This window comes from Leucoraja erinacea, unplaced genomic scaffold (genome assembly GCF_028641065.1).
Source record: "Leucoraja erinacea ecotype New England unplaced genomic scaffold, Leri_hhj_1 Leri_73S, whole genome shotgun sequence".
Taxonomy (NCBI): Eukaryota; Metazoa; Chordata; class Chondrichthyes; order Rajiformes; family Rajidae; genus Leucoraja; species Leucoraja erinaceus.
Window position 1 is genome coordinate 302,926 of NW_026576663.1, and position 26,786 is coordinate 329,711.

At 42.5% G+C, this 26,786-nt stretch overlaps 1 protein-coding gene across 4 annotated transcripts in view; it reads right to left on the reverse strand.

Moving 5' to 3' along the window:
* Positions 1 to 26,786, reverse strand: part of pde10a (phosphodiesterase 10A) — a 398,667-nt gene that overhangs the window by 223,272 nt on the left and 148,609 nt on the right. For 3 of the 4 annotated variants that reach the window (XM_055631370.1, XM_055631369.1, XM_055631372.1), the window contains one exon: positions 10,378 to 10,506. In XM_055631370.1, the coding sequence (XP_055487345.1) occupies positions 10,378 to 10,506 (129 nt within the window). Of the gene's footprint in view, positions 1 to 10,377; positions 10,507 to 24,002; positions 25,369 to 26,786 lie in introns of those variants that run through there. The other variant, XM_055631371.1, reaches the window with a different exon arrangement.

The window sequence follows — 26,786 nt, forward strand, 5'->3', positions numbered from 1 at the left end:
CCAGAGATGCTACCTGACCCACTTAGTTACCCCAGCATTTTGTGCCTATCTTCAAGATAATTAAAGACTTGTCCCACTTTGGTCATTCCTACTTTTGCCTGTTTCCATCCAGCAGAACGCACAGAAGTTTGAAAGCATGCACCACCAGACTCCGGAACATTCTTCCCCTCCATTATCAGGCTTCTGAACGTTCCTTCCACAAGATGGGGTACGCTTCCATTTACAACTACCCCATTGAGGATATTAGAGAACGAACGGCCTGTCTCACTTAGACAGTTTTGTTAGTCGGTTAGGCTGTCGCCACATGGTTGCCGGGGTGTCGCCTTTATGGTCGTGAGTGGTCTCCTCAGTCGGCCAAAGAGTTTCAGGTCGCCGCTGGATTTTCATCAAATTGAAATTTTTTTGGAGACAATCGACGACAATGGGTTTGACACCAATGAGCGTAGCTTGACTTCTTCTGACGTAGGTGCTGTCGTAGTTGTCGCCAGGTTAACGTAGGTTGTCCCAGGTGCTGACTTTGGGGTTTTTTCTGTTGTTAAAGTAATGATTCTATTTTAAATTTTATGTCGAAGGGGGCTCCAGTTGCCGGTTTTTCATCGACCTGGTACAACGATGACAGTCACCGGCATTCACCTAAAAATAGCCTAAGTGGGACAGGCCCTTAATGCTGAGAACAACATTCTGCAGTCTGTAACTTCCCTTTTGCTTCATCTGTTGCACTTGTTTTTGAACTGATTGTAACTATGTCTGGTATGTCAAATATGGTATAGCAAGCAAAACAAAGATTCTTTGCTTACTCACTTACTTAATAAAATATAGAAGAGTACAGCAGAGGGACAGGCCGTTCCAGCCTCCAATGTCTGTGCCGAACACGATGCCTACTTATACACATTCTGCCTCCATATTTCTTCATATTGTGCATGTTCACATATTTGGGAGAATGGTTTTAACTGTCTACTCTATCTACGTCTCTCACAATTTTAGAAGCTTCTAGCAGATCTCCCCTCAGCCTCAGAACCTCAGATGAAAATAATCCCAAGTATGTCCAATTTCTCTTTATAGCGATTAACCTCTAATCCAGGCAGCGTTCTGGAGACATGACTAAACATAAAGCAAAAAATAGACAAAAGGGCACCAGAGAAGGAGGAGTTAAATGTAAAGCAAGGGCTAAAAGGGCATGACAGAAGGGAAAGGAGCATGATGAACACACAAAACAAAAAAAATCAATGCTCATTACGCTGGGCTGCAAGCCACCCAAGCAAAATACGAGGTTATTCCTGCAGTCCATGCATTGCCTACTCTGGCAATGGAGAAGGCACTTGCGCTCTAAATGCAGGATTTCCCCCTTGGTAATCATTTTAAATCCCAGTCCCATTCCCATACCGACCTTTTGTCTTTGGCCATCACCATTGCCAGAGGGAGGATACAGGCAAATTGATCTCCAGAATTTCATTACTGTTATGAAACAGGCAACAGGTAACGTCAGGCCCATTGGAACCAAACCTGAAATACAGACATGCTCCTTGCAAATTACTTGGAATTTCAAACATTTTGACAAACTAAACTAAAAATATCCCTTCAAGGTCCTCAACATTTTACTTGCTTGTAAAAGTTGATACTAGCCTAAATCTAACCAAAAATCAGATTCCAGCAAATTCCTCATACCAAGTTAAGTTTTGAAAATAAGAAAGGAACAAATGATGAAAGATCATGTCATAAGTGATAGGAGCAGAATTAGGCCATTCAGCCCATCAAGTCAACTTTGTCATTCAATCATGGCTGATCCATCTCTCCCTTCTAACCCCATTCTCCTGCCTCTGACACCCGTACTAATCAAGAATCTATCTCTCTGCCATAAAAATATCCATCGAGTTAGCCATTGAAAGTATCAGCCGGGAAGATCTGCCACAATGTGCAGATTGATTTTTTAAAAATTGATTTTATGTGAACTATGTTTTCAAGCATTTCTATGCTATTTCTGAGCTTTGGAAATTATCACACAAATTCTGGTGGTTTTAGTCATTCTGTTGTTCCCACCATCTCAAGAAGGTAGTTAGCTCAAATAAGAAAAGCAAAGCAACTGGCACAAAGGAGAAACAATCGCTATGGAAAAGAGAGGTCCTCTAAGGTAACCCCCGTGGGGATTTGAGGAACAAAAAAGACCTCAGTGTACAAGTCCAAGGCTTCCTAACCCTTGCAGCACAGGTCGCAGGATTGGGCAGTAACTAGAGTATTGTGTAAAGTTTTGTTTGCACAAATTCGGAGGATCATAAATGAACTTGATAAAACGCAGAGGTTATTTACCAAGAGCAAATAAAAACATGTCATCTGTTCATTTCCCATCGCGGATGCTACCTGGCTCACTGGATTTATCCAGGAATTTGTTATTTGCTCAAGATTCTACCATGTGATGTCTCGTGTCGCTGACTTACCCGGATGTCACTTGGGATGGAGTGTTTCAGTTATGGAGAAGACTGGACATGCTGAGTTTATTGTTCTTGTAACAGAGGAGGCCGAGTTGGGAACCTGATACATTTATTCTCCGTATTTATTTAGTATCTGAATGAGCACTTGAACCATCCAGGCATTATGGGCCAAATGCTTGTATATATGGTGTATATGGATTAGTATAGTGTGTTAGAATGGACATTGCGGAAGAGTTGTGCTGTATGTGTCTAGAATAGTAGGATTTACAAACCATGCTAAATGACATGGAATAATACATATAGAGAAACAAGGGTTCATGTACAGTGTAAAGCTGTGTTTTGCAACAGATCAGATAATACCATCCATCGTCAATTGTCAAGCTCAGGTACAATAGAGAGAGCAAATGGGTTATACTCACAAGTAGAAAAGAGATTTAAATGAGTAGAGCAATTGTATCGGGTGACAGTGGATCCTTTTACGCAAAGAGTTGCCAAGTTCCAGTGAGATCAAGTATTAAAATGCACATCGAGGTTATAACGGAAATGCAGCTAATTGACAAAAATCTTAGGCGTGAAGTGCGTTACCAAAAAAGCAGAGATACACGGAATTGGTAAGGAATGAGAAATCGCATTAACACAAAAAGACAAGTAAGCACCAAGAAAAAGTGATAATATGAAGTTAAGGACTAGATCTGTATTATATCCTGGAGAGAGGAAGCAGAAATGCAGAGAGAGGAATAGGGAATGACTTCTTCCAGAACTCGACATTTCAGTTCCAAATCAGATATCCACAGGGGATCTCTCAGATGACTAAACAACTGCTAATTTACTATTGAATGCCCTACGGCCTCACGGAAAGTATGTGGGGAGGAAAAAAAATTACATAAACACAAAATCTAATTAAATTCACAAATTCGCATCCGACGCCACCATTGTGGGCCAGATATCAAATAATGAGATGGAGTACAAGAAGGAGATTGAAAACCTTGTGACCTGATGTCGAGACAACAACTATTCTTCCGGCCTTCCGGCTACTCCTCCTTTTCCCTTTCTTGTCCCCACCCACCCCCACCCCTGATCAGTCTAAAGAAGGGTTTCGGCCCGAAACGTTGCCTATTTCCTTCGCTCCATAGATGCTGCTGCACCCGCTGAGTTTCTCCAGCTTTTCTGTGTAACCAACTATTCTCTCAATGTCAGCAAGACAAAGGAGATAATAATCGACTTTGCCGAGATAGCTGAAAGCTTCAAATTCCTAGGAGTAAAATCGCCAACAACTTCTCCTGGACCACCCATATTGCAGCAATGGCCAAAAAAATACACCAATGCCTCAATTTCCTTAGAATGCTTAGAAAGTTTGGAATATACCCAACAATTCTCATCAACTCACACGGATGTGTCGTAGAAAGCATTTTATCAGGATGCATCACAGCCTGGTTTGGGAACAGCTCCATCCAAGACCACAAGAAATTGCAGAGTGTTGTGGATGCGGCCCAGACCATCATGCAAACCAACGTCCATTGCATTGACTCCATTTACACCTCATGTTGCATTGGCAAGGTGACCAGCATAATCAAGGATGAGCCACACCTCAGCCACTCCTTCGTCTCCCCTCTCACTTCGGGCAAAAGGAATATGTATGAAAATTCACACCTACAGATTAAGTCATAAGGACATAAGTGATAGGAGCCATATTAGGCTATTCCGCCTATCAAGTCTACTCTGCCATCCAATCATGGCTGATATATCTCTCCCTACTAACCCCATTCTCCTGCCTTCTCCCCATAACCCCCAACACCCGTACTAATCAAGAAACTATCTATCTCTGCCTTAAAAATATCCATTGGCCAGGCCTCCATAGCCTTCTGTGGCAAAGCATTCCACAGATTCACCACCCTCTGACAAAAGAAATTCCTACTCATCTCCTTCCTAAAGGATCGTCCTTTAATTCTGAGGCTATGTCTGGACTCTCCCACTAGTGGAAACATCCTCTCCACATCCACTCTATCTAAGTGTTTCACTATTCGGTAAGTTTCAATGAGGTCCTCCCTCATTCTTCCAAACTCCAGCAAGTACAGGCTCAGTGCCGTCAAACGCTCATATGTTAACCCACTCATTCCTGGGATAATTCTTGTATACCTCCTCGGGATCCTCTCCAGAGCCAGCACATCCTTCCTCAGACATGGTGCCTAAAATTGCTCACAATAATCCAAATGCAGCCTGACCAGCGCCTTATAGAGTCTCAGCATTACATCCCCGGTTTTGTATTCTAGTCCTCATGAAATAAATGCTGTCATTATGTTTGCCTTCCTTACTACCGACTTGACTTGCAAATGAACTTTTTGGGATCCTGCAACAGCATTCCCAAGTCCCTTTTCACCTCTGGATTTACCCATTTAGAAAATAGTCTACGCCTTTCAGGGATGAGGATTCAGGGACAGTTTCTTCCCAGCCATTACGAGGCAACATTACGAGGCAACTAAGCATCCTACCAACAACTAGAGAGCAGTCCTGAGCTACTATTTACCTCTTTGGAGACCCTTGCACGATCTTTGATCGAACTTTACTGGACTTTATCTTCACTAAACGTTATTCAGGTTATTCCCTTTATCATGTATCTGTACACTGTGGACGGCTCGCTTGTAATAATGTACTGTCTTCCCGCAGACTATCTAGCACGCAACAAAAACTTTTCACGTACACGTGACAATAAACTAAAGTCAACTCAGTAAGATCATTTTACTGCCTAGCAACTTTCCACTCAAATGTTTTTCATATTATTTACCCTCAAGATATCCGAAAGGGCAAGTTTAAGTGGAATTTATAAATCAAGATAACTGCTGTTACTTTTGTTGACACAAGAAAATGCAAATGCTTGAGCCAAACACATAATGCTGGAGGGACTCTGTGGACGGCATGGACAGATGACATATCGGGTCTAGACCCTGTCTTGCCCAAGTTTGATGTGCATTTAAAAGTCTACCAATGTTCACTCGGGAGGGTTGGTCCCCCAACACAATATTCCACCTCTCCAACAATTCCAAAAGTGGGGGGGGGGGGTTTCTGGAGCACTAGTATGTGTGTTGTGGACTGAAGGGACTGGCTTCCAGAGGGCTAGTGTCGACATTGTGGGCTGAATGGGCACTTGGGCTGGCAGCTCAGTCACTGAAGCCTGGCGTGCTGGCAGTTGATTCACTCACGGCTATTCCTTGAAATTCCATTTCAAGCAGGGTGCAAGGCCACCAAATTCAAATGCAGTTTTCTACCATTTCAAGCAGGGTGCAAGGCCACCAAATTCAAATGCAGTTTCATGCCATTTCAAACAGGGTACAAGGCCACCAAATTCAAATGCAGTTTCATACCATTTCAAGCAGGGTGAAACCACCACAAAACCATACAATTCTACTGCTGCACCACAGAGAGGATATTAACGTATGGCATCTCTGTGTGGTATCTCAGCTGCACGGAGGCGGAGAGGAGAGCTCTTCAGCGCGTCGTCCACAGAGCACAGAGGATCATTGGGACAGAGCTACCAGCCTTGGAGGGCATCTACCACACACGGTGCCGCAGGAAGGCCGTCAGCATTGATAAAGACTCATCACACCCCTGTAACGGACTGTTTGAACTACTTCCCTCCGGCAGACGTTACAAGGCCTTCTTCGCCCGAACCTCCAGACTCAGAAACAGCTTTATTGCAAGAGCTATAGCGGCTCTGAACCGGCCCTGCTGAGTGCACCCCACCCCCCCTGGACTGTCTCCCTCGGATGGTCACGACACACAGCTTATTTATTTATTTTACTTTTCTTTTTCATCAGTTGGAGCTGCATACTAAATCTCTTTGCACTGACGTGCAATGACAATAAAATATTATTATTATTATTATTATTATTATAAAACACCACATAAAAACCACACTCAATTCAGTAGACATTCAGCGTGTTCAGTTGGTTCACAGCTCAGACAGAGAGTCATGACCTCTCTCTCTCCCATATTGCAGAGACTGAGCCATGCCCACACTTCCGGGCTTTATAGTCCCTCCCCCTCCCACCGGAAGGGACGTGGCCTTCATGGCGCGATTAACAGGAGGGAGAATTTCAACATTTTTTAAACACTAATAATTCTTTTATTTTTAATCAATGGGAAAAATTCTCTGCACCTGGTGAGCGGAGAGGGACTCTGAGTAAGATGGCCAAAAATCACAGCCATAAGTGGTAGCGTTTTTTCTAAAATCAATAAACAGGAAGTGGTCAAGTTTAGACTTTTATTTATAAGCGTTTTCAAACCAACCACCACCATCACATTTGCTTAGCTTTTTCAAACCAAACAACCACCACCGCATTTGCTTCGTTTTTCAAACCAACCACATTTGCTTTGCTTTTTCAAACCAAACCAACCACCACATTTGCTTTGCTTTTTCAAACCAACCAACCACCACATTTGCTTTGCTTTTTCAAACCAACCAACCACCACATTTGCTTTGCTTTTTCAAACCAACCAACCAACCACAACCACAACCACATTTGCTTTGCTTTTTCAAACCAACCAACCACCACCATCACATTTGCTTTTTCAAACCACATTAAGGGAACTCACAGGTCAGTAAAACCACTTACAGTTTAGTAGACATGTGTTCAGTGTTATTCACAGCACAGACTGAGAGTCGTGACCTCTCGCACCCCCATCTTGCAGAGACTGAGGCAGTCCACATTTCCGGGTTTTATAGTCCATCTTCCCTCCCACAGGAAGGGGCGTGACCTTCATGGTGTGATTGACAGGAGAGAGAATCCCAACATTTTTAAAACATTAATAAGTTTATTATTTTTCATCAATGGGAAAAATCCTCGTCCTGCGCAGCGGAGAGGGACTCTGAGTAAGATGGCCAAAAATCCCAGCTGTAAGAGGTAGAGTTGTTTGTAAAATCAATATACAGTGCAAACAGGAAGTGGTCAAGTTTTGAGTTTTAATTATAACCATATAGCCATATAACAATTACAGCACGGAAACAAGCCATCTCGGCCCTACAAGTCCGTGCCGAACAACTTTTTTTCCCCTTAGTCCCACCTGCCTGCACTCATACCATAACCCTCCATTCCCTTCTCATCCATATGCCTATCCAATTTATTTTTAAATGATACCAACGAACGTGCCTCCACCACTTCCACTGGAAGCTCATTCCACACCGCTACCACTCTCTGAGTAAAGAAGTTCCCCCTCATATTACCCCTAAACTTCTGTCCCTTAATTCTGAAGTCCTCTTGTTTTCTTCCCTAATCTTCCCTATTCTCAAAGGGAAAAGCTTGTCCACATCAACTGTCTATCCCTCTCATCATTTTAAAGACCTCTATCAAGTCCCCCCTTAACCTTCTGCACTCCAGAGAATAAAGACCTAACTTATTCAACCTTTCTCTGTAACAATCATATAGATGTTGCCATTCAAACCAAATGCTAGAAGATGATAAGTATTTACTGTTGCTTGTGTCTCCAAACGTAGCTGCTGGCCACTTGAGATTTGCTTTGGAAATTGCCAAGGCAATCTCTTATGTAACTTCCTGCCATGAATCAGCAGCAGTGGTTGGCATCATTACTGTTGAGAGATAAACATCCCATAGGAGGCGTCTCCATATAGGAAAAATCTGCTTCATAACCAATAACAACTGGTGCAACCCTGGAAATATCAAGATGCTTTCCCATTCCTGCTCACCGGACCTGGAGCACCCGACGATCTCATACCGCCCATTCTACCTTCCCCGGGAGTTCGGCTCGGTGATAGTCACAGCCGTCTACATTCTACCGCATGCAGACACCGACGTGGCACTATCGGCCCTACACGATGTGCTATGTCGACATCAAAACAAGAACCCGGATGCAGCTATGGTGGTGGCTGGAGATTTTAATAAATCAAATCTCAAGAAGGTAATGCCGAACTTCTACTGACACATCACGTGTGCCACCAGGGGGAGGGGGGAAGAACATTGGACCACTGCTATACGCCGTTCACTCCCTCCCTTAGGAAAATCTGACCACGCTGCCATTTTCCTGCTGCCGGAGTATAAACAAAGGATAGTTCGGGAAGCCGCAGTGATGAGGGGCGTAAAGCGGTGGTCCGACCAGTCAGAGGCCATGCTGCAAGATGCACCGACAGATGTTGACTCGAATATGTTCCAAGCAAGTTCCAGTGACGTCAGTGAGTTCGCAGAAGCAGTCACGGGCTTCATCGCAACAATAGCCGACAACATCGTCCCCACGGTAAGGGTTAGCACCGTTCCGAATCAAAAACTCTGGGTGGACAGGTCCATTCGTGTTGCCTTGAATGCTCGGACCGCTGCCTACAACTCGGGCCTGACATCCGGAAATATGGACTGCGAAGGGCGGTGAAGGACGCAAAAAGGAGGTACAGAGACAAGATGGAGTCACAGATGGAGCAGCAGGACACCAGACGCCTGTGGCAGGGGCTACGGACTGTAACCAACTACCGGAGCTCCCCCCCCCCCCGAACCGGAAGTGCGGACAGCTCCCTAGCTGATGACCTGAACTCCTTCTACGCTTGTTTCGAGACGGGCAACATCACACCAGGTCTGCCAACTAACGACAACACCGCCAGCATGCTGGCTATCGAAGCAGAAGGGAGGTCCATCGCTAGGGATGTACACACATTCTCGTTGTCCGAGCACGACGTGAGGAGGGCTCTGACACGGGTGAACACGAGGAAAGCTGTAGGCCCAGATGGCATCTCGGGGCGGGTACTTAAGTCTTGTGCTACACAGCTAGCTCCGGTGCTCACTACAATATTCAACACCTCCCTGGCCAAGTCCATGGTCTCTGCTTGCTTCAAAAGATCCATCATTGTACCTGTACCTAAAAATGCCTCCCACACCATTGAAGATAAATGGGGATACTGTCGATAGGGTGAGCTGCTTTAAATACCTGGGAGTATCTGACAAGGACATCACACACTGCAGCACTAGTGAGTAAGGCAAGGCAGTGCCTTTACCACCTCAGGCAATTGAGGAAATTCAGAGTGTCTCCGAGGATCCTACAGTGCTTCTACTCAGTGGCTGTGGAAAGCATCTTGTCCGGAAATATCACTATTTGGTTTGGGAATTGCTCTGCGCAGGACAAGATGGCTCTGCAGAGAGTAGTGCGTTTGGCCGAACGCACTATGGGAACTACACTCGCCCCCCCTGCAGGAACTATAGAAGGTGCAACTCCAGAGCCAACAAGATCATGGGAAACCCCTTACACCCCAGCAACGGACTGTTCCAGCTGCTACAGTTAGGCAAACTCCTCCGTTGCCATGCTGTGAAAACGGAGTGGTTGAGAAGGAGTTTCTTCCCAGAGGCCATTAGGACTGTAAACTCCTATCTCACCAGGGACTAACTTTACTGTACCATTTTACTGTTGTGTGGTGTCTTTTTTAAATTGCTGTTTTTTTCCTCCCACAAATATATAATATGTGATTCTGTTCCATTCTGTTTTGTAGTTTTTTTGGGTTTTTTTTTACACAATCCGCAAGCATTGCCACTTTCATTTCACTGCACATCTCGTATGTGTATGTGACGAATAAACTTGACTTGACCATGGGATTCAATAGGAAGTAGGGAAAATTCCAATATTTACGGTTTTCTAAGAATGGGTGCCACCATAAAGCGAGTTTGCCTGTATAGACAATTTAAACCGAATGGTGGAGAGCATTTGTAATATATTGATTCTGAACTATGGTGTGCCAGAACGTAAATGACAAAATGTATTGCCTTTTCTTGCAATTATGAAATTAGCTCGTCCCCCTCCTTCCCCCGAACCCATGTCAGGCTACCTTAACTGGTGCTAGCAAATATGAGCACATTTGGCAGAAGTAATCTGGTTAAGATTAGTGTATATGAAGACATTCCGTGATATGAACTTAAGTTGTCCACAAATATTGCTCTTTGATAACTAATGGAGCAGTAAAGTTTACCTTCTGTTCTGTTGTGTTTCTTCATTAGCCATTTTTCTACCGTTTCGACATCAACACTTTCTGCCACATATTCTTCCAGCACATGTGCATGATGGGAAAGGTATGCCTTTACTTTATCATCTGTCAGACCTGGAAAGATACAACATATAAAAAGTGAAAGTGTGCAAGAATTGAATGAATTATTGCTTAACATCTGAATTAGTTGCCCTAAGGATCATTATTGTGCTGCTGCAAACCAACTTCAAAGATTTGTAATTGGTCAGTTGCAATCATAAAGTGGAACCTTAATTTAATGGCAATCAAAAGAAGCAGCATCATTCTCCAAAGTTATAAAAGAGAGAGAGTACAGAGGAGATTTACTAGAATGTTGCCTGGGTTTCAGCAACTAAGTTACAGAGAAAGGTTGAACAAGTTAGGGCTTTATTCTTTGGAGTGCAGAAGGTTAAGGGGGGACTTGATAGAGGTTTTTAAAATGATGAGAGGGATAGACAGAGTTGACGTGGAAAAGCTTTTCCCACTGAGAGTAGGGAAGATTCAAACAAGAGGACATGACATGAGAATTAAGGGACTGAAGTTTAGGGGTAACATGAGGGGGAACTTCTTTACTCAGAGAGTGGTAGCTGTGTGGAATGAGCTTCCAGTGAAGGTGGTGGAGGCAGGTTCGTTTTTATCATTTAAAAATAAATTGGATAGTTATGGGATGGGAAGGGAATGGAGGGTTATGGTCCGAGCGCAGGTATATGGGACTAGGGGAGATTATGTGTTCGGCACGGACTAGAAAGGTCAAGATGGCCTGTTTCCGTGCTGTAATTGTTATATGGTTATATGGTTATCAGATAAACACATGTGTATTGTATTTTGTTGTTCTCTACCAAATTCTAGATTTGCATCATTAAGAAATATAAAAGTTTGGAATTATTTTGAAAATCACGAGTTCAAAGTTTTGGCATAATTAAGGGAAAAAAGGGTAAAAGACATATTAAGTCAAGCCATCTTGTTGCGTCTCGCTTTCTTGCTGCTTCCCAAACAGATTCACAGGATCGTGCCTGGAATATGATGCTGGCTTTGCTGGCTTGTTCACTAAAACATACCAGAGAATGGGTTCAGTTTAGTTTATTGTCACATGTACCGAGGTACAGTTAAAAGCTTTTTTTTGTGTGCTAACCAGTCATCAGAAAGATAATACATGATTACAATCAATCCATTTAAAGTGCATAGATACATGACAAGGGAATAACGTTAGTGCAAGGTAAATACAAGGGTCAGACACACATCTGCAAGGCAGAGGTCTCCTCTACCAACCTGCTCCTATTTTGCAATCATGAAATTCACTATTGCCATCAATATGTCAGTCTTTGATCCATTGAGGAAAGGGGTACTTTCCATCAGACTGGCACAAAATGTAGGAGCTACTCGATAACAGTGAACTCTACTCTCCTGCAGGGTCTCGATTCCTGGACAACTTACAGCAGGTCTCTCTGAGCACAGGACAAAAAAAAAAAACGTATTCTGCATTCACAAACTCTTTCAAATTCCCTGAAAAGATAAGTGAACCAACATCACTGTCCTCGGCCAGGCTAACCTCCCCATTGTAAAGGCCCTAACTACACTCAGTGAGCTTTATTTGGCATGCCAAGTGACAGACTCCCAAAATTGATCATCAATGATAAGTGCCAGGATTTCATCCAGTGTCTCAAAATTTCAAAATGTCATAAATAACTTGAATAAAGCATCATCTAGCATTTACCTTTACCATCAAGACAGGGGACCATGCCTGCTGTAATTGGTGCAGAGGAGGATGTCTGGCATACCATCACGCAAGACCAAGAAATGAGGTGCCAAATAAGCCGTTGTAACACAAGACTATCAACACACAACACAAAATACGAAAAAGCAGTTTGCATTCAACAGCCAGGTCAGCAATGCAGTGAGGGCTTCAACTGTACAACAACTGAGGAAGGCAATTGCTTGAACACCTCATGAAATAATGTCAGAACTCAGAATATGTACCTAAAGACAAGAATCATGTAAACACTTGTAGCAATCTTCAGGTGGAAGTGCCAATTAGATTATCCATTACAGATGTCACTATATAGCAGATTCTTTTGATGTAGTAACAGAAATAATAAGCCAAAAAGCAGCAAATGCTATAAGACCAGTCAACGCCCCCCCCTGATGCTGAAGAACTGTGCTCAGAATAAGCTGTGCTTCTGATCAACCTCTTCTAATATTGTTACAGCACTGGGATCACCACCTGACAATGTGGAAGATTGTCAACTGCCTCCTATCCATCAAAGAAAGAATCCAACCCGTCTGAAGAAGGGTCACCCATTCCTTTTCTCCAGAGATGCTGCCTGTCTCACTGTTACTCCAGCATTTTTGTCTATCTTCTGTTAATTACTTGTGTACTCTCAATATTAAAAATTGATCAAAGACGTCAGCAACAGCATTATGGCCGGTTCTCACGGTGCGACCTGACGCAAGATGTCACCAGAGTGAAGTGGTCGTGGTCCAGCACGAGTTCCGCAAGATATGGGGGGGGGGGGGGGGGGGGGGGGGGGGGAGACAAAGAGTTCCCACGGTACTCGGCAATTCTGTCATTTTTGCGAGTGACTTGCCCGTCTCCCGATCTTTCCCGTTAATCGTGAATGACCATCGTGGACTGCAGTGTAGTTAATCATGTGGCACAAATGATGTCACTTTTTTTCATTTGTAAATTAAATTTTAGTACTTTTCTAGAAGACATGGCAATAGTATTAATGCAGCACAGTGCAAATAGATGCAAGGAAGGCATTCAAACATAGAAGCACATTATACATTTATTCACATAACAAGGTATCTCCAAGCCCATCGAGTCATGTAAGACAGTCTGCGACCTGCAGCATGATAAATATTTGGTGATATCAAAACTAATTGTTTGATGCACATGCGATCCAAAAATAAACTTGCAATTTGCCCCTCCATAATATTAGATCTCCGCAGAATGCTGCAGGATGCAATCATGTATTCCGTTCGCCGAGGGTTAAATGAAGAATAACCCAGATTGACAAAATGCTGCAGTGTGTTGGTGCAGGAAAATAACATAGTCAGCAAATAAAAAAAGAAGCCAGCGTCTTTCCCTTGGGCAAGACTTATGCAGCAAGCCTTGGCACTATTTTAAATAGACTCAGCAACAAACTTTTATCATATCACTGTTTCATGATATTAAACTGAAACTGCTTGCAAACAGTGGGTTGTATTGGAATGATCTATATACTGGAACAAATACTCAATGTACAGATGAAAAAGTTGTATGAGGCGAGATATTTAACAGTTAAAGAATATAAAGGTGGCATTGATAATACCCTTGATCCAGAAATCCCTGCAGGTATGTGTCGAAGCTTCAATGAGATGCCTGCTTTCAACCCTATGCGTTTCATATGGTTATTGACAGAAGAATCCTATAACAAAATGTCATTGAAAAATAGATACAAAATGCTGGAGTAACTCAGCGGGCAGGCAGCATCTCTGGGGAAGGATTGGGTGATGTTTCGGGTCGAGTCCCCTCTTCAGTATTCAGTTTAAGACCATTGAGAAAATTTGGGGTCTAGACCCTGGGTCGCGAGCCGAAACATCACCCATTCCTTCTCTCCAGAGATGCTGCCTGGCCCGCCGAATTACTCCAGCATTTCATGTTTATCTTCGATTTAAACCAGCATCTGCAGTTACTTCCTACACATTTTGTCTTTGAAAAACAATGGTGTGCATCGTTTGGTCTTGTAAAAGCTTACAAGACCCCCTTATTCCAACTACAACATTTTGCATATGGTTTTAAAAGTAAAAAAACACCCAAATCTACATTGGAATGAAGCGTATATATTTAAATCAGTACGCAGTAAATTACACCCTCACTTATCCATATACAGTACATACTCAAACAGATTAAAAAAAAACAACATTTTTATAATTGACATATGCTGACAGATTTGAGATGAGCTAAGGAAATATGAAAATTACTGAGAGCATACAGCTTCCAAGGGCATCTGCTGCACAAACAAAATAATACATTCAGCCTAATTCTTTCCAGTATATGTCCAATTATACTCTTTAATACAATTTGCAACTTTCTCTGTTGTAAGTCTCAAAAACAACTGTGAATTTATTCATTTTGCCAGATTCAGGCTTTCTGCTCTTAGATACAGTGAACCAATTAGAAACATAGAATTCATCTCAGAAACGTTGGATTTTCTGATCAAGAGAGAGTCGCAGTTTTACTCAGTAACTCATAAGTCCTTCGCTCCATAGATGCTGCTGCACCCGCTGAGTTTCTCCAGCTTTTTTGTGTAACCTTCGATTCTCCAGCATCTGCAGTTCCCTCTTAAACACTCATAAGTGTATATTGTTATTCCTATGTTGCAACAGAAACATATATAAAGAATGTTACAATGACACGAATATATTGCTAATCCCTATGGTTTCTCTGCCCTGCAGTTTTGTTTTCAATTTGCTATCCTGAGTTCTTAAACTATTAATTTATCTGCAAGTCTTACTGTGAAAAAGATTCTCAAACAGTGACAATTAGGTGGGACGTCCTCGATGGACACATGGTCCATTGGCGATATTGAGACCACCTTTTTTACTCACCTTATGTCCCCTCTGTCAAGCTTCCGGGTTTACCGTTCGCAGGAGTTCCCACGGTACCCGCAAGAGTCCTTACAGATATCGCACGGATATCACACTGGCATCTGCGTTCATACAATGTTGCAACGCTCACCACAAAGTGCTCAAGTCACTCTTGGAGAAATTCAAAAAGGTTTGAATTTTCTCCCGACCTTTCTACCTGCCGTTAGCGCCACGGAGGTCCTCGGTGGTCCACAAATGCCGTACTGTTATCGCAGGAGGTTCCCACGATGTTAAACTCTTGTTAAGTCTTGGGCCTGGTTGCACCGTGAGAAAGCCCTTTAATGAAGCATCACTTAATTACCACGATGATTGATGATCAGCTCTGTTCAGATTTCATCACACCCGATCACAGTCCCCATTTAATTTTAGAAAAAGCATATTCCAGAGCAGTGGTAAATATGTTGGCATGAAAGAAAATAAGACGCCAAGTTTTAGCAATAAGGTTGCATAATTTAGCAGAGATGAAAGAAAATATGCAGATTTACGAACAATTTTTGAGAGGAGGGATTTTAGCTATAATATTGGAATGGTAAAGCTGAGGCTGTTCTTCCTGGAATTAAGCATTTAATGGACATGACGACTATTAAGGCACTTGCGACTCATTTATGAAACCATGAGGAAAAAGCAAGGAATGGGATTAATGAGACGTCTACTGGAAGCTGCATGGATTCAAACTGCCTCCTATGCTATAATCTGTTGTTTGATTCTATTAAAGTTGAAGTATAATCCAAATTTTATTGGGAGGTCAAAGAGAATCTCCCCAAATATGAAAACACCAGAAACTGCAGATGCTGGAATCTTGAGCAAAACACAAAGTGCTGGAGGAACTCAGCATGTCTGAAGGATCTGATCCAAAATGTCACCTGTCCATTTCCTCCCCAGATGCTGCCTAACTTTCTAAATGTATTTGTTTGCCTGTTTAAGATAACAGGACTTAAACTTGGTGCTGTATTTCGGTAGAAAATACTAAAATGGACCAATAGGTCTTTTTGATCCTTCACTGTTCAACAGCTCGTACAGCTGCTGCCTCACAATGCCAGAGAACTGGCTTCAATCATGGCTTCAGGTGCTGCCTTTGTAAAGTCCTCACAGTTTCTCTGTGACCATATGGGGTTATTTCAAGTGATCTGGTTTCTTCCTACTGTCCAAATATGTGCAGGTCAATAGGTTAACTGGCCATTGCAAATTGTCCCTACTATGTAGGTGATTGGAAGAATCTGTGGGGCTGGAGATGAGAATGTCAGATTAAAGCAAAATTAGATTAAATGCTCAGTTGATGCTCAGTATGGGCTTGATTGGCCAAAGGGCCTGTTTCTGTGCTGTATGACTCTGATTACAAGTGTTGCAACTGTATTGCAACATGGTCCACATCGATCTGACAGCAGAATCTGAATTTTACTGCAAGTCATTTACCAGGGGTGCTTTTTGGTAAGGATTACTGTTAGTTCATTTTCTTAATTTCTTAATCTCCATCGTTAACCAATACATTGCATCCCTGGTCAAATCGTTTGTCAACATCTATGGCTTCATCTTCAACATTTATGATTAATACTCTACAATATATTGTTCTAATATTCAGAAGGACCAGCTAGCAAAATTATTTCAGTGTTGAAATAGCATGGCCATGCATGGCCTTTCAGTTTTATCTTTTATTCATTAATGTTCAATGTTAGGTTCTATCCGCTTGATAAAACTAAAGGCAGAATGTTCTTTATTTTTCACAATTATAAGTGATCCTAGAAAAGGTAGAAAAGGGTCCACAACGCAAATTTCCATAACGCAAAGCCACATCATCTCAGCAACCGTAGAAAAACAGGAGTAGAAAAAAAAGAATTGCGTGTTCATTTACTTTATTATCCCCAAAATAAAATCCACAAGAATTAATTTTATTTGGTATCTCAAATTTCTGGGTAGTAATTAGTGAATTTTGTTCGGATGCATTTCTGTTACCTGTGGGAAATGGCCTCATTACGAGATCAATAAAACATGCATGCAATTAATCAATATCATTGAGTTCTTTACATTGCAGGCATATTTATCAATACAGGTGCACAACCTTTTATCCGAAATTCCAAATAACGAAAAGCTCCGAAGAGCGGACATTTTTTCGGCCCTTGAAGAAAGGTCCTTGATGACGTTCACCGAGGGCAGCCCTCAGAGGTGACAGCGGAACCTCCAGTCGGTCCTCGAAGAAAGGGGAACTAAATCCCCATTCATAAAAGAGAAGGTGAGGGTATATTGCGCCGGAGAGTTAATAATTGACAATCTGCTACTGCCTGCCCGCTGAGTTAAAAAGTTCCCACAGTAGACTCACGATACACAGTGTATCGTGAGTCTTGCATGGGAACTTTTCAACTCAGCGGGCAGGCAGCAGCAGATTGTCGCTCCCTTCAGTTTCACCCCACCTACACCCCTCTGCTTCGCGGCCATGTGTGTGTCCTCTTCCCTCCCCTCTCCAGCTCCCCGCCCATTGCACTGGCGTGGGGGCTTTGCACTGTCTTCACGTCGGCGATGCCAGCAGGTCAGTGCCAGTTACCGGAGACGTCAGGACCAACTGGACACCGACCCCCAGGCCCACTACAAGCACGGAGATCCCAGAGACCCACAGCCAGCAACAGCCCAGCCCCGTTCCAACTACAGAGCAACACGCTCCCCGTAGGGAAAGAAGCTGATGGTGTGCAAGGTACGTCTTGTTCTTGGGGTTGCGGATGAGGGGGCGCAGCTCGGTCTGTGACGTCTCCGGCCACCCTCCTGTACAGGAGCCGAGACTGGGAACTGTATCGCCCTTGCAGGTGAGCAGGAGAGTGGGGTTGTTTGCAGTTGCAGAGGGAGGGGGCAAGGGCGGTACAGTTCCCAGTCTCAGCTCCTGTCCAGGGGGGTGGCCGAGACGTCAGGACCAACGGGACACCGACTGCAAGCACGGAGATCCCAGAGACTCACAGCCAGCAGCAACTCTAGCCCAGCCCCGTTCCAACTCCAGAGGAACCCGAGTTGCGGATGAGGAGGCGCAGCTCGGGCTGTGGGCGAACTGCCACTTGTCGCTGTAGCGGCCCATCGGGGAGTGGGTTCCTGTTGGTCCTGACGTCTCCGGCAGAAGCTGATGGTGTGCAAGATACGTCTTGTTCTTGGGGTGGCGGATGAGTAGGTGCAGCTCGGGCTGTGGGCGAACTGCCACGTCACCGTAGCAGCCCATCGGGGAGCAGATTCCTCTGGAGTTGGAGGGGGAGGGGGGTATTGTGCTGTTTGATCGCCCCCTGCTATCCCAGGGACAGGGAGACACAGCGGCTTTTGAGAATGGTGGGCAATCACTTCCAAAGTTCTAGCCACACAGTCAGTACACCTCTCCTACACGTGTCTCCCGCACTAAGATCATCTCGCAGAGAATGATCCCAGCCTAACCCTCCCTATTCTGCAAGAAAAACTACATTGAAGACAAACTCGCGATCGAGTAACTGCCGGGATCGAGGCGCAAACTCGCGACCTTGCGGATATGAGCCGAGCACTCTACCGCTGAGCCAGCCGTTAAAATCTACGCTAAAAATCTTCCATTCTGAAAGCCGAAAAATTCCGAATTACGAAAAGTGGCTGGTCCCAAGGCTTTCGGATAAAAGGTTGTGCACCTGTATTCCATTTTTTGAGTGTTACATTAGTAGCTTCACATCAAAAGTATCTCATTGCTATTTTGGAATTTTAATGAATATTACAGACTTTATGCAAATTCAAGTTAATTATCTTTGACCCTAATAAGGAAAGCACCTTAAGAATGTTGAAGGTTTTATAGTTGATGCAAAGTATCAAGTCACATTTGCATTCCATTTATTTGTTAGTGCCAGATTTGAATCAGTATTAGCAAGCATTGTTTTAACAGCAAAGTTTATTATCCATAATAAAACAAAACCGACCAGAGAAAAGGCAATTCTGGATTTAGTGTTGTCCAATGAACGAGATATGATAAGAGAACTCAAGGTAAAGGAACCGCTTGGAGGTAGTGATCATAATATGATTAGTTTTAATCTGCAATTTGAGAAGGAGAACGTTAAATCGGAAGTGGCAGTGATGCAGTTGAACAAAGGGGACTATGAAGGCATGAGAGGGGAGCTGGCCAAGGTAGTCCGGAAGACGCAGGATCATTTCATTCCAAAAAGGAAGAAAGACTCTAAGGGGAGTAGGAGGCAACCGTGGCTGACAAGAGAAGTTAACAGCACCTACGTCAGGAGAAGTCAAGCTACGCTCATTGACGTCAAACCCACTGTGCGAGATCTGGGTCAATAATTATCCCATTTTCTGCACTCACTGCGGAGAAGCAGTAGTTCCACCAGTAAGTGTTCAATTGAAAGAATCTTCTTAAATCAGCTCTGCAGCTGAAATTAGATGAAACATTCACTGCTGTGAATTTGTCATATTTAGTCTCAGAGAGCAGCTGCAGAAGAATGATCTTGTATTGTTCATCCCTGACCTCGATTTGTTAACGTGGCCTAAATTGCAAACCAAGCTTAGGCCAAGTGAACCATATAGCAGTTTGTAGTTGTTGTCATTGATGTTAATTCTCGCTCTGGCTTTGTTGATTCAAAGCTAAAATATTCCAGATGCTGAAAATAATTTCTAAAATGCAGGATATTTTCAGCAAAGCAGTTCCCAGCATGTAATAGTAAAAAGAGCAAGTCCTTGCGTGGAAACCTCCCTCCCATTCCTTCCATTCTCCACCAATGGAACTATTCCACATCTTCAATCCTTTGTTACCACAGCCCCTTCAGAAATGGGAGCATCTTATTAGTACCGAACCAGTCGGGTTCAAAGGAGCAGACCATTAATTGCTCCAGATAGTGCACACAAGATTCCTCTCTTGGGTCAGGTGATTTTATGCCAGCACAGACTACTTCTTATAAGGCCAATGCAGTATTCACAACTTAAACCGAGACGTGGCTGCAGGAGGAGCAGGCCTGGGAACCTAATATTCAGGGTTATACATCCTATAGAATGACAGGAAAATCAGGTTGGTTCAGGACCCCAAGAAAGAGAGTTTGTAGAGTGCCTCCGAGATGGATTCTTAGAGCAGCTTGTAATGGAGCCGACCAGAGAAAAGGCAATTCTGGATTTAGTGTTGTCCAATGAACCAAATTTGATAAGAGAACTCGAGGTAAAGGAACCGCTTGGAGGTAGTGATCATAATATGATTTGTTCTAATCTGCAACTTGAGAAGTAGAAGGTTAAATCAGAGGTGTCAGTGATGCAGTTGAACAAAGGGGACTATGATGGCATGAGAGAGGAGCTGACCAAGGTAGACTGGAAAGGGATCCTAGCAGGACTGACGGTGGAACAGCAATGGCAGGAATTTCTGGGCATAATCCGGAAGACGCAGAATCATTTCATTCCAAAAAGGAAGAAAGACTCTAAGGGGAGTAGGAGGCAACCGTGGCTGACAAGAGAAGTTAGGGATAGAATAAAATTAAAAGACAAGATGGATAACATAGCAAAGAGTAGCCGGAAGCCAGAGGATTGGGAAACTTTCATAGGACAACAGAAGGAAATAAAACGGGCAATACGGGCTGAAAAGAAGAAGTATGAGAGGAAGCTGGCCAGGAATATAAAGAAGGAGAGTAAAAGCTTCATTAGATATGTTAAGGGAAAAAGAGTAGCAAAGTCAAATGTGGGTCCCTTGAAGGCAGACACGGGTGAAATTATTATGGGCAACAAGGAAATGGCAGAAGAGTTGAACAGGTACTTCGGATTTGTCTTCAATAAGGAAGACACAAACAATCTCCCAGATGTACTGGAGGACAATGTATCTAAGGGGGTAGAGGAACTGAAATAAATTTTCATTAGGCGAGAAATAGTATTGGGTAGGCTAATGGGACTGAAGGATGATAAATCCCCTGGGCCTGATGGTCTGCATCCCAGCGTCCTCAGGGAGGTGGCTCTAGAAATAGTGGACGCATTGGTGATCATTTTCTAATGTTCTATAGATTCAGGATCAGTTCCTGTGGATTGGAGGATAGCTAATGTTATCCCACTTTTCAAGAAAGGAGAGAGAAAACTGGGAATTACTGACCAGTTAGCCTGACTTCGATGGTGGGAAAGATGCTGGAGTCAATTATTAAAGAGGTAATAATGGGGCATTTGGATAGCAGTAAAAGGATTAGTCCAAGTCAACGTGGATTTATGAAAGGGAAATCATGCTTGACTAATCTTCGGAATTTTTTGAGGATGTGACAAGTAAAATGGATGAAGGGGAGCCAGTGGGTGTAGTGTATCGAGACTTTCAGAAAACCTTTTCGTAAGGTCCCGCACGGGAGACTGGTGACTAAAATTAGAGCACATGGTATTGGGGGTAGGGTGTTGACATGGATAGAAAATTGGTTGGCAGACAGGAAGCAAAGAGTAGGAGTGAACAGGTCCTTTTCAGAATAGCAGGCAGTGGCGAGTGGAGTGCCGCAAGGCTCGGTGTTGGGGCCGCAGCTGTTTACCATATATATTAATGATTTGGAAGAGGGAATTAGGAGCAACACCAGCAAGTTTGCGGATGACACAAAGCTGGGTGGCAGTGTGAACTGTGAAGAGGATGTTAGGAGGTTGCAGTGTGACCTGGCCAGGTTGAGTGTGTGGGCAGATGCGTGGCAGATGCAGTATAATATAGATAAATGTGAGGTTATCCACTTTGGCGGCAAAAACAAGGGGGCAGAATATTATCTCAATGGGGTTAGGTTATGTAAGGGCGAGGTGCAGCGAGACCTGGGCGTCCTTGTACATCGGTCACTGAAAGTTGGCTTACAGGTACATCAGGCAGTGAAGAAAGCTAATGGAATGTGGACCTTCATAACAAGAGGATTTCAGTATAGGAGTAAAGAGGTTCTTCTGCAGTTGTATAGGGCTCTAGTGAGACCACATCTGGAGTATTGTGTACAGTTTTGGTCGCTTAATTTGAGGAAGGACATCCTTGTGATTGAGGCAGTGCAGCGTAGGTTCACGAGATTGATCCCTGGGATGACAGGGTTGTCATATGAGCAAAGATTGAAAAGACTAGGCTTGTATTCACTGGAGTTTAGAAGGATGAGGGGATCTTATAGAAACATATAACATTATAAAAGGACTGGATGCAGGAAAAACGTTCCCAATGTAGGGCGAGTCCAGAACCAGGGGCCACAGTCTTAGAATAAAGGGGAGGTCATTTAAGACCGAGGTGAGAAAAACGTTTTCACCCAGAGAATTTATGGAATTCCCTGCCACAGAAGGCAGTGGAGGCCAAATCACTGGATGGATTTAAGAGAGTTAGATAGAGCTCTAGGGGCCAGTGGAGTCAAGGGATAACGGGAAAAGGCAGGCACGGGTTATTGATAGGGGACTATCAGCCATGATCACAATGAATGGCGGTGCTGGCTCAAAGGGCCAATGGCCTCCTCCTGCACCTATTTTCTATGTTTCTATCTATGTTTCTAAAATGCAAAATGTTAGAAATGCTCTGCAGGTCAGGTCAATGAGTTACAGAGCAATGTCCTTCAGCTTGTTAATATTATCCTTCATAGTTATCAAACAATCAATATTGCCATACCATTTCCCCTGGACATAATCAAGAATTAAAACAACCTGCCTGTAACTTCAAAACTAAACAGTTACAACACACTTGTACAGGACACTCTCAGCCAAATGTTTCAATCAAACTACATATTCTACCACTCATTCTGTAGCCTGTGGAATGGAATAACATTAATCATCCACATTCATTACAGACTGGGTAAGATTACAAACAAAAAAAAGCCCATCTTTCAATGAATGTGACTGAATCAGCAGATACAAGAGGAATGTTATCAAATTATTCACGTCACTTCTAAGAAGAACTGGCACGTCAACATCTCAGCTTGTTGGTCACAGTACCCAGGCCAACTAAAGGTATTTGCACCGAGAGGATATTTCAAGAAAGCCAATAAAATTTATTTCAAGTTATATTAAGTATCATCACAAAGATTGTGGCAAATAAACTTTAAAGTTTATGATGGAAAAGCATTTCAAATATGTTTCCCTTTCGATTTAATTTAGCTCCTTTGATTGAAATAGCTCACCACCTTGCCATACAAGTGTCTAGCAATTCTAGAATGCCGCTTGCTTCTCCACAGAAATATTCCCGAAATGGCAGATAATTGCAATGCGACAAACAGTGAAAGAAAACAGCCAGTAAATTTAAGCAAAATTCATTTACTTTCTTTGGATTGGTGTGCAGGAGGATGGAGGGAAGGCAGGTGGTTGTTTCAGGCAAGAGAGGAATGAGGAAAAGTGCTCTGCAAATACTGAATGAGCTCAGTTACATGTCAGATGGAGTAATATGAAACATTATAATGTTTTCCCTGCCTTTTTTTTATCAATGCAACCAAGATATTAAAATGAAACATGACAGGAGTTCCTGTTTACAAACTTTTCTTTGGTATGTGCGAAATACTCCTTAAAAGTGATATTGACAAAAATAGGCACTTAATTTTAGACTCTTGATAAACAAAAACACAAAAAGGGAACATGAAATGTCACTGTTCTGAGGCATGGTTCCATAAAAATTTGAATTCAATGCCCACAACATTTTAATGGAAAGGATAAAAATACATTTCAAAGGATTGGAAAAAAATGGAGAAAACAAAACTCAGATTAACACAAGTTTACAGGGTTTTCAACCAAGAAACTGACTACTAACCAATCTGCTTATCAAATAAATAAAGAGGTTTTGTTTTAGTGTTGCGTTCTTGGCGCTGTCATAAAACACTGTCTAAAGGAGAACATTCATCAAGCTACTACGGGATATGCATTTAGGAATATTCTCAAAACAATCTGATTTATTGTTTCTAGCATAATGATATATTAACTCAATAAAACTAAAATATTATGGATTCTGCACAAGACAAAATATAAATACAATGCAAGTGTAGAACTTTCTCATTATAATAAATTTGGCGAATGCATTGAATATTCTAACCCTGACCTACCTAAAAACCAGAGTGGATTTAAAAAGTTAAAAACACCCAATCGTCTTAGCATTTTCTTTGTGACTTGATATGTACAAAATCAAAAAGCGTAGCTTAATTTTGAGCAAAAAGACTAAATATTAAGCTGTAGTCTTTTTTTTCCTGATTAATAATACTCGCTGTTTCTGAACATCCAGTAGAATCCACACATCACTGATAGTCAGCATCAGGTCAGGTTACCAAGATTTCCCTCACCTCATAATATTCATTAGCTATGAGTTTCTCTCAGCAGAGATGATGAAACAATGATGTAAACACTGAAGATATTTTTGTAAACAATGATAAAGCATCATGCATGTACATTGTTCACTTTTGAAATTAAACCTCTGCAGTAACTGCCAAATGAACTGAAAATCGTCAGAGAACGCTGAGATATGGGGAGCCTGACGCATACGCTGATATTTAACAAGATCATCATCGATCAGATCTTGGCCTCAATTCCAATTTTCAGCCTGTTACCCTTAACCCTTGACTCCACTTTAGATCAAATTTCTGTCCATTGTTGTGTCATTGTTTTAAAACAATGCCTATTGGTTACCCCATGAAGTAAAACTTATCTACCTTGAATATCTACTTTGTCAAATGCTCTCCAAACTTAATGTTTCATTAAGGTTATATCCAATAAATGCATAATTTCTCTTCACCCCCCTCTCCCTCCCTCTTCCCACTCCTCCCCCTTAACGATGGGCAACTTTCTGTACGTTTTCCTTTGATGTTATCCACCTGTGCACTATTGACAGATCACTGTTGCTACCATTCTTGACCCTTTGATAACACTGTGCTTCTACAGTTGTCTAATGTCAATTTTCCTTTTAAAATCTTCACCTCTTCATCAAGGATCGTGACCTCTCCATGTTCAGTTCCCAATGCAAGCTGTAATTAATTTCATCCACTCCTACATATAATGAAAAATTAAATCATTGTATTTCCTACCACAAATTCATCTCAGCCTACCTCAAATTGTGCTCGACTTCATAACCCCTTTTCTTCCTGACAAAACCCTCATTTCTGACTTGCCTCCTCCGTCCCTTTGGCTCTTGCACTGGATCTATCTACATACATTTATTTAACATATTTCCACTGATCACTTCTTTTCCCATCAACCAACTTTTCTTGTATATTCTCTTTTCTTTTAAGTTAAATATTCTGTAAACCAAATAAAAGAGATAATGAGGTTAATGAGTTGTTACAAATCACAAAGCAACATGCTCAATGTTTACCCTCCTACCATGGACCATTTACCCTCCTAGGAACAGCTTCTTCCCTGCAGCTGTCACACTACTCAACAATGTACCTCGGTGACTGCCAATCACCCCCCCCCCCCCCCCCCCCCACAGGAAAAACACTATGACTGTATGCATGTAAATAGATTTATTTATTGAAATCATTATTCTATGTCGCTCTTCCAGGGAGATGCTAACTGCATTTCGTTGTCTCTGTACTGTACACTGACAATGACAATTAAAGTTGAATCCGAATCTGAATCAATGTCACTCTCATTATGGAGGGAAGGGGGGGTGGGGGCTGCATTTCTGGAAATAGGTCCCAATCACAATTTTTTATAATCTGAGGCCAAGTCACTTGCATGTTCATCAAAAGTTGAAAAAAATGTTTACTTTTTATTATTGTTTACTTTTAAAATTGTATTTTATTTTTTCCTGCAACACAAACTTCATGAAACCAAATTTTATTCCGCATCTCAAACTGTTGATACACAGGGGTTATCGATACAGCTAATTATCTACAAATGTCCTTTATATGTTACACACTTGAAATAGATCATTTTACTTCAATCACTATAGAAACATAGAAAATAGGTGCAGGAGTAGGCCATTCGGCCCTTCAAGCCTGCACCGCCATTCGATATGACCATGGCTGATCATCCAACTCAGTATCCTGTACCTGCCTTCTCTCCATACCCCCTGATCCCTTTGGCCACAAGGACCACATCTAACTCCCTCTTAAATATAGCCAATGAACTGGCCTCAACTACATTCTGTGGCAGAGAATTCCAGATTCACCACTCTCTGTGTAAAACATTTTTTTCTCATCTCAGTCCTAAAAGATTTCCCCTTTATCCTTAAACTGTGACGCCTTGTTCTGGACTACCCCAACATCAGGAACAATCTTCCTGCATCTAGCCTGTCCAACCCCTTAAGAATTTTGTAAGTTTCTATAAGATCCCCCCTCAATCTTCTAAAATCTAGCGAGTACAAGCCAAGTCTATCCAGTCTTTCTTCATATGAAATTCCTGACATCCCAGGAATCAGTCTGGTGATCCTTCTCTGTACTCCCTCTATGGCAAGAATGTCCTTCCTTAGATTAGGAGAACAAAACTGTACGCAATACTCCAGGTGTTGTCTCACCAAGACCCTGTACAACTGCAGTAGAACCTCCCAGCTCCTATACTATATAATCATGTATCCAACATAACTGCTACCATACTCCTGAACAAGAAATGCCAAACATGTTTACTGTTCTTGACTAAACATTACTGAACATAGAACAGTACACAGCACAGGAACAGGCCCTTCAGCTCACAATGTCTGTGGCAGACGTGATACCAGGTTAAACTAATCTCAAAGACTAGAATATTTCAAACCACTAGCTGCGGAGAAAAGAATGGAGTGAGACAGCTCCAGTTTGTTTCTTTCTATTGGGACATTAGCATTATAGCAAACCATGCAGTGGCATCCACTTACATTCAAAAGGCACAATGGCAGGTTAAAGACAACCATAAATTAT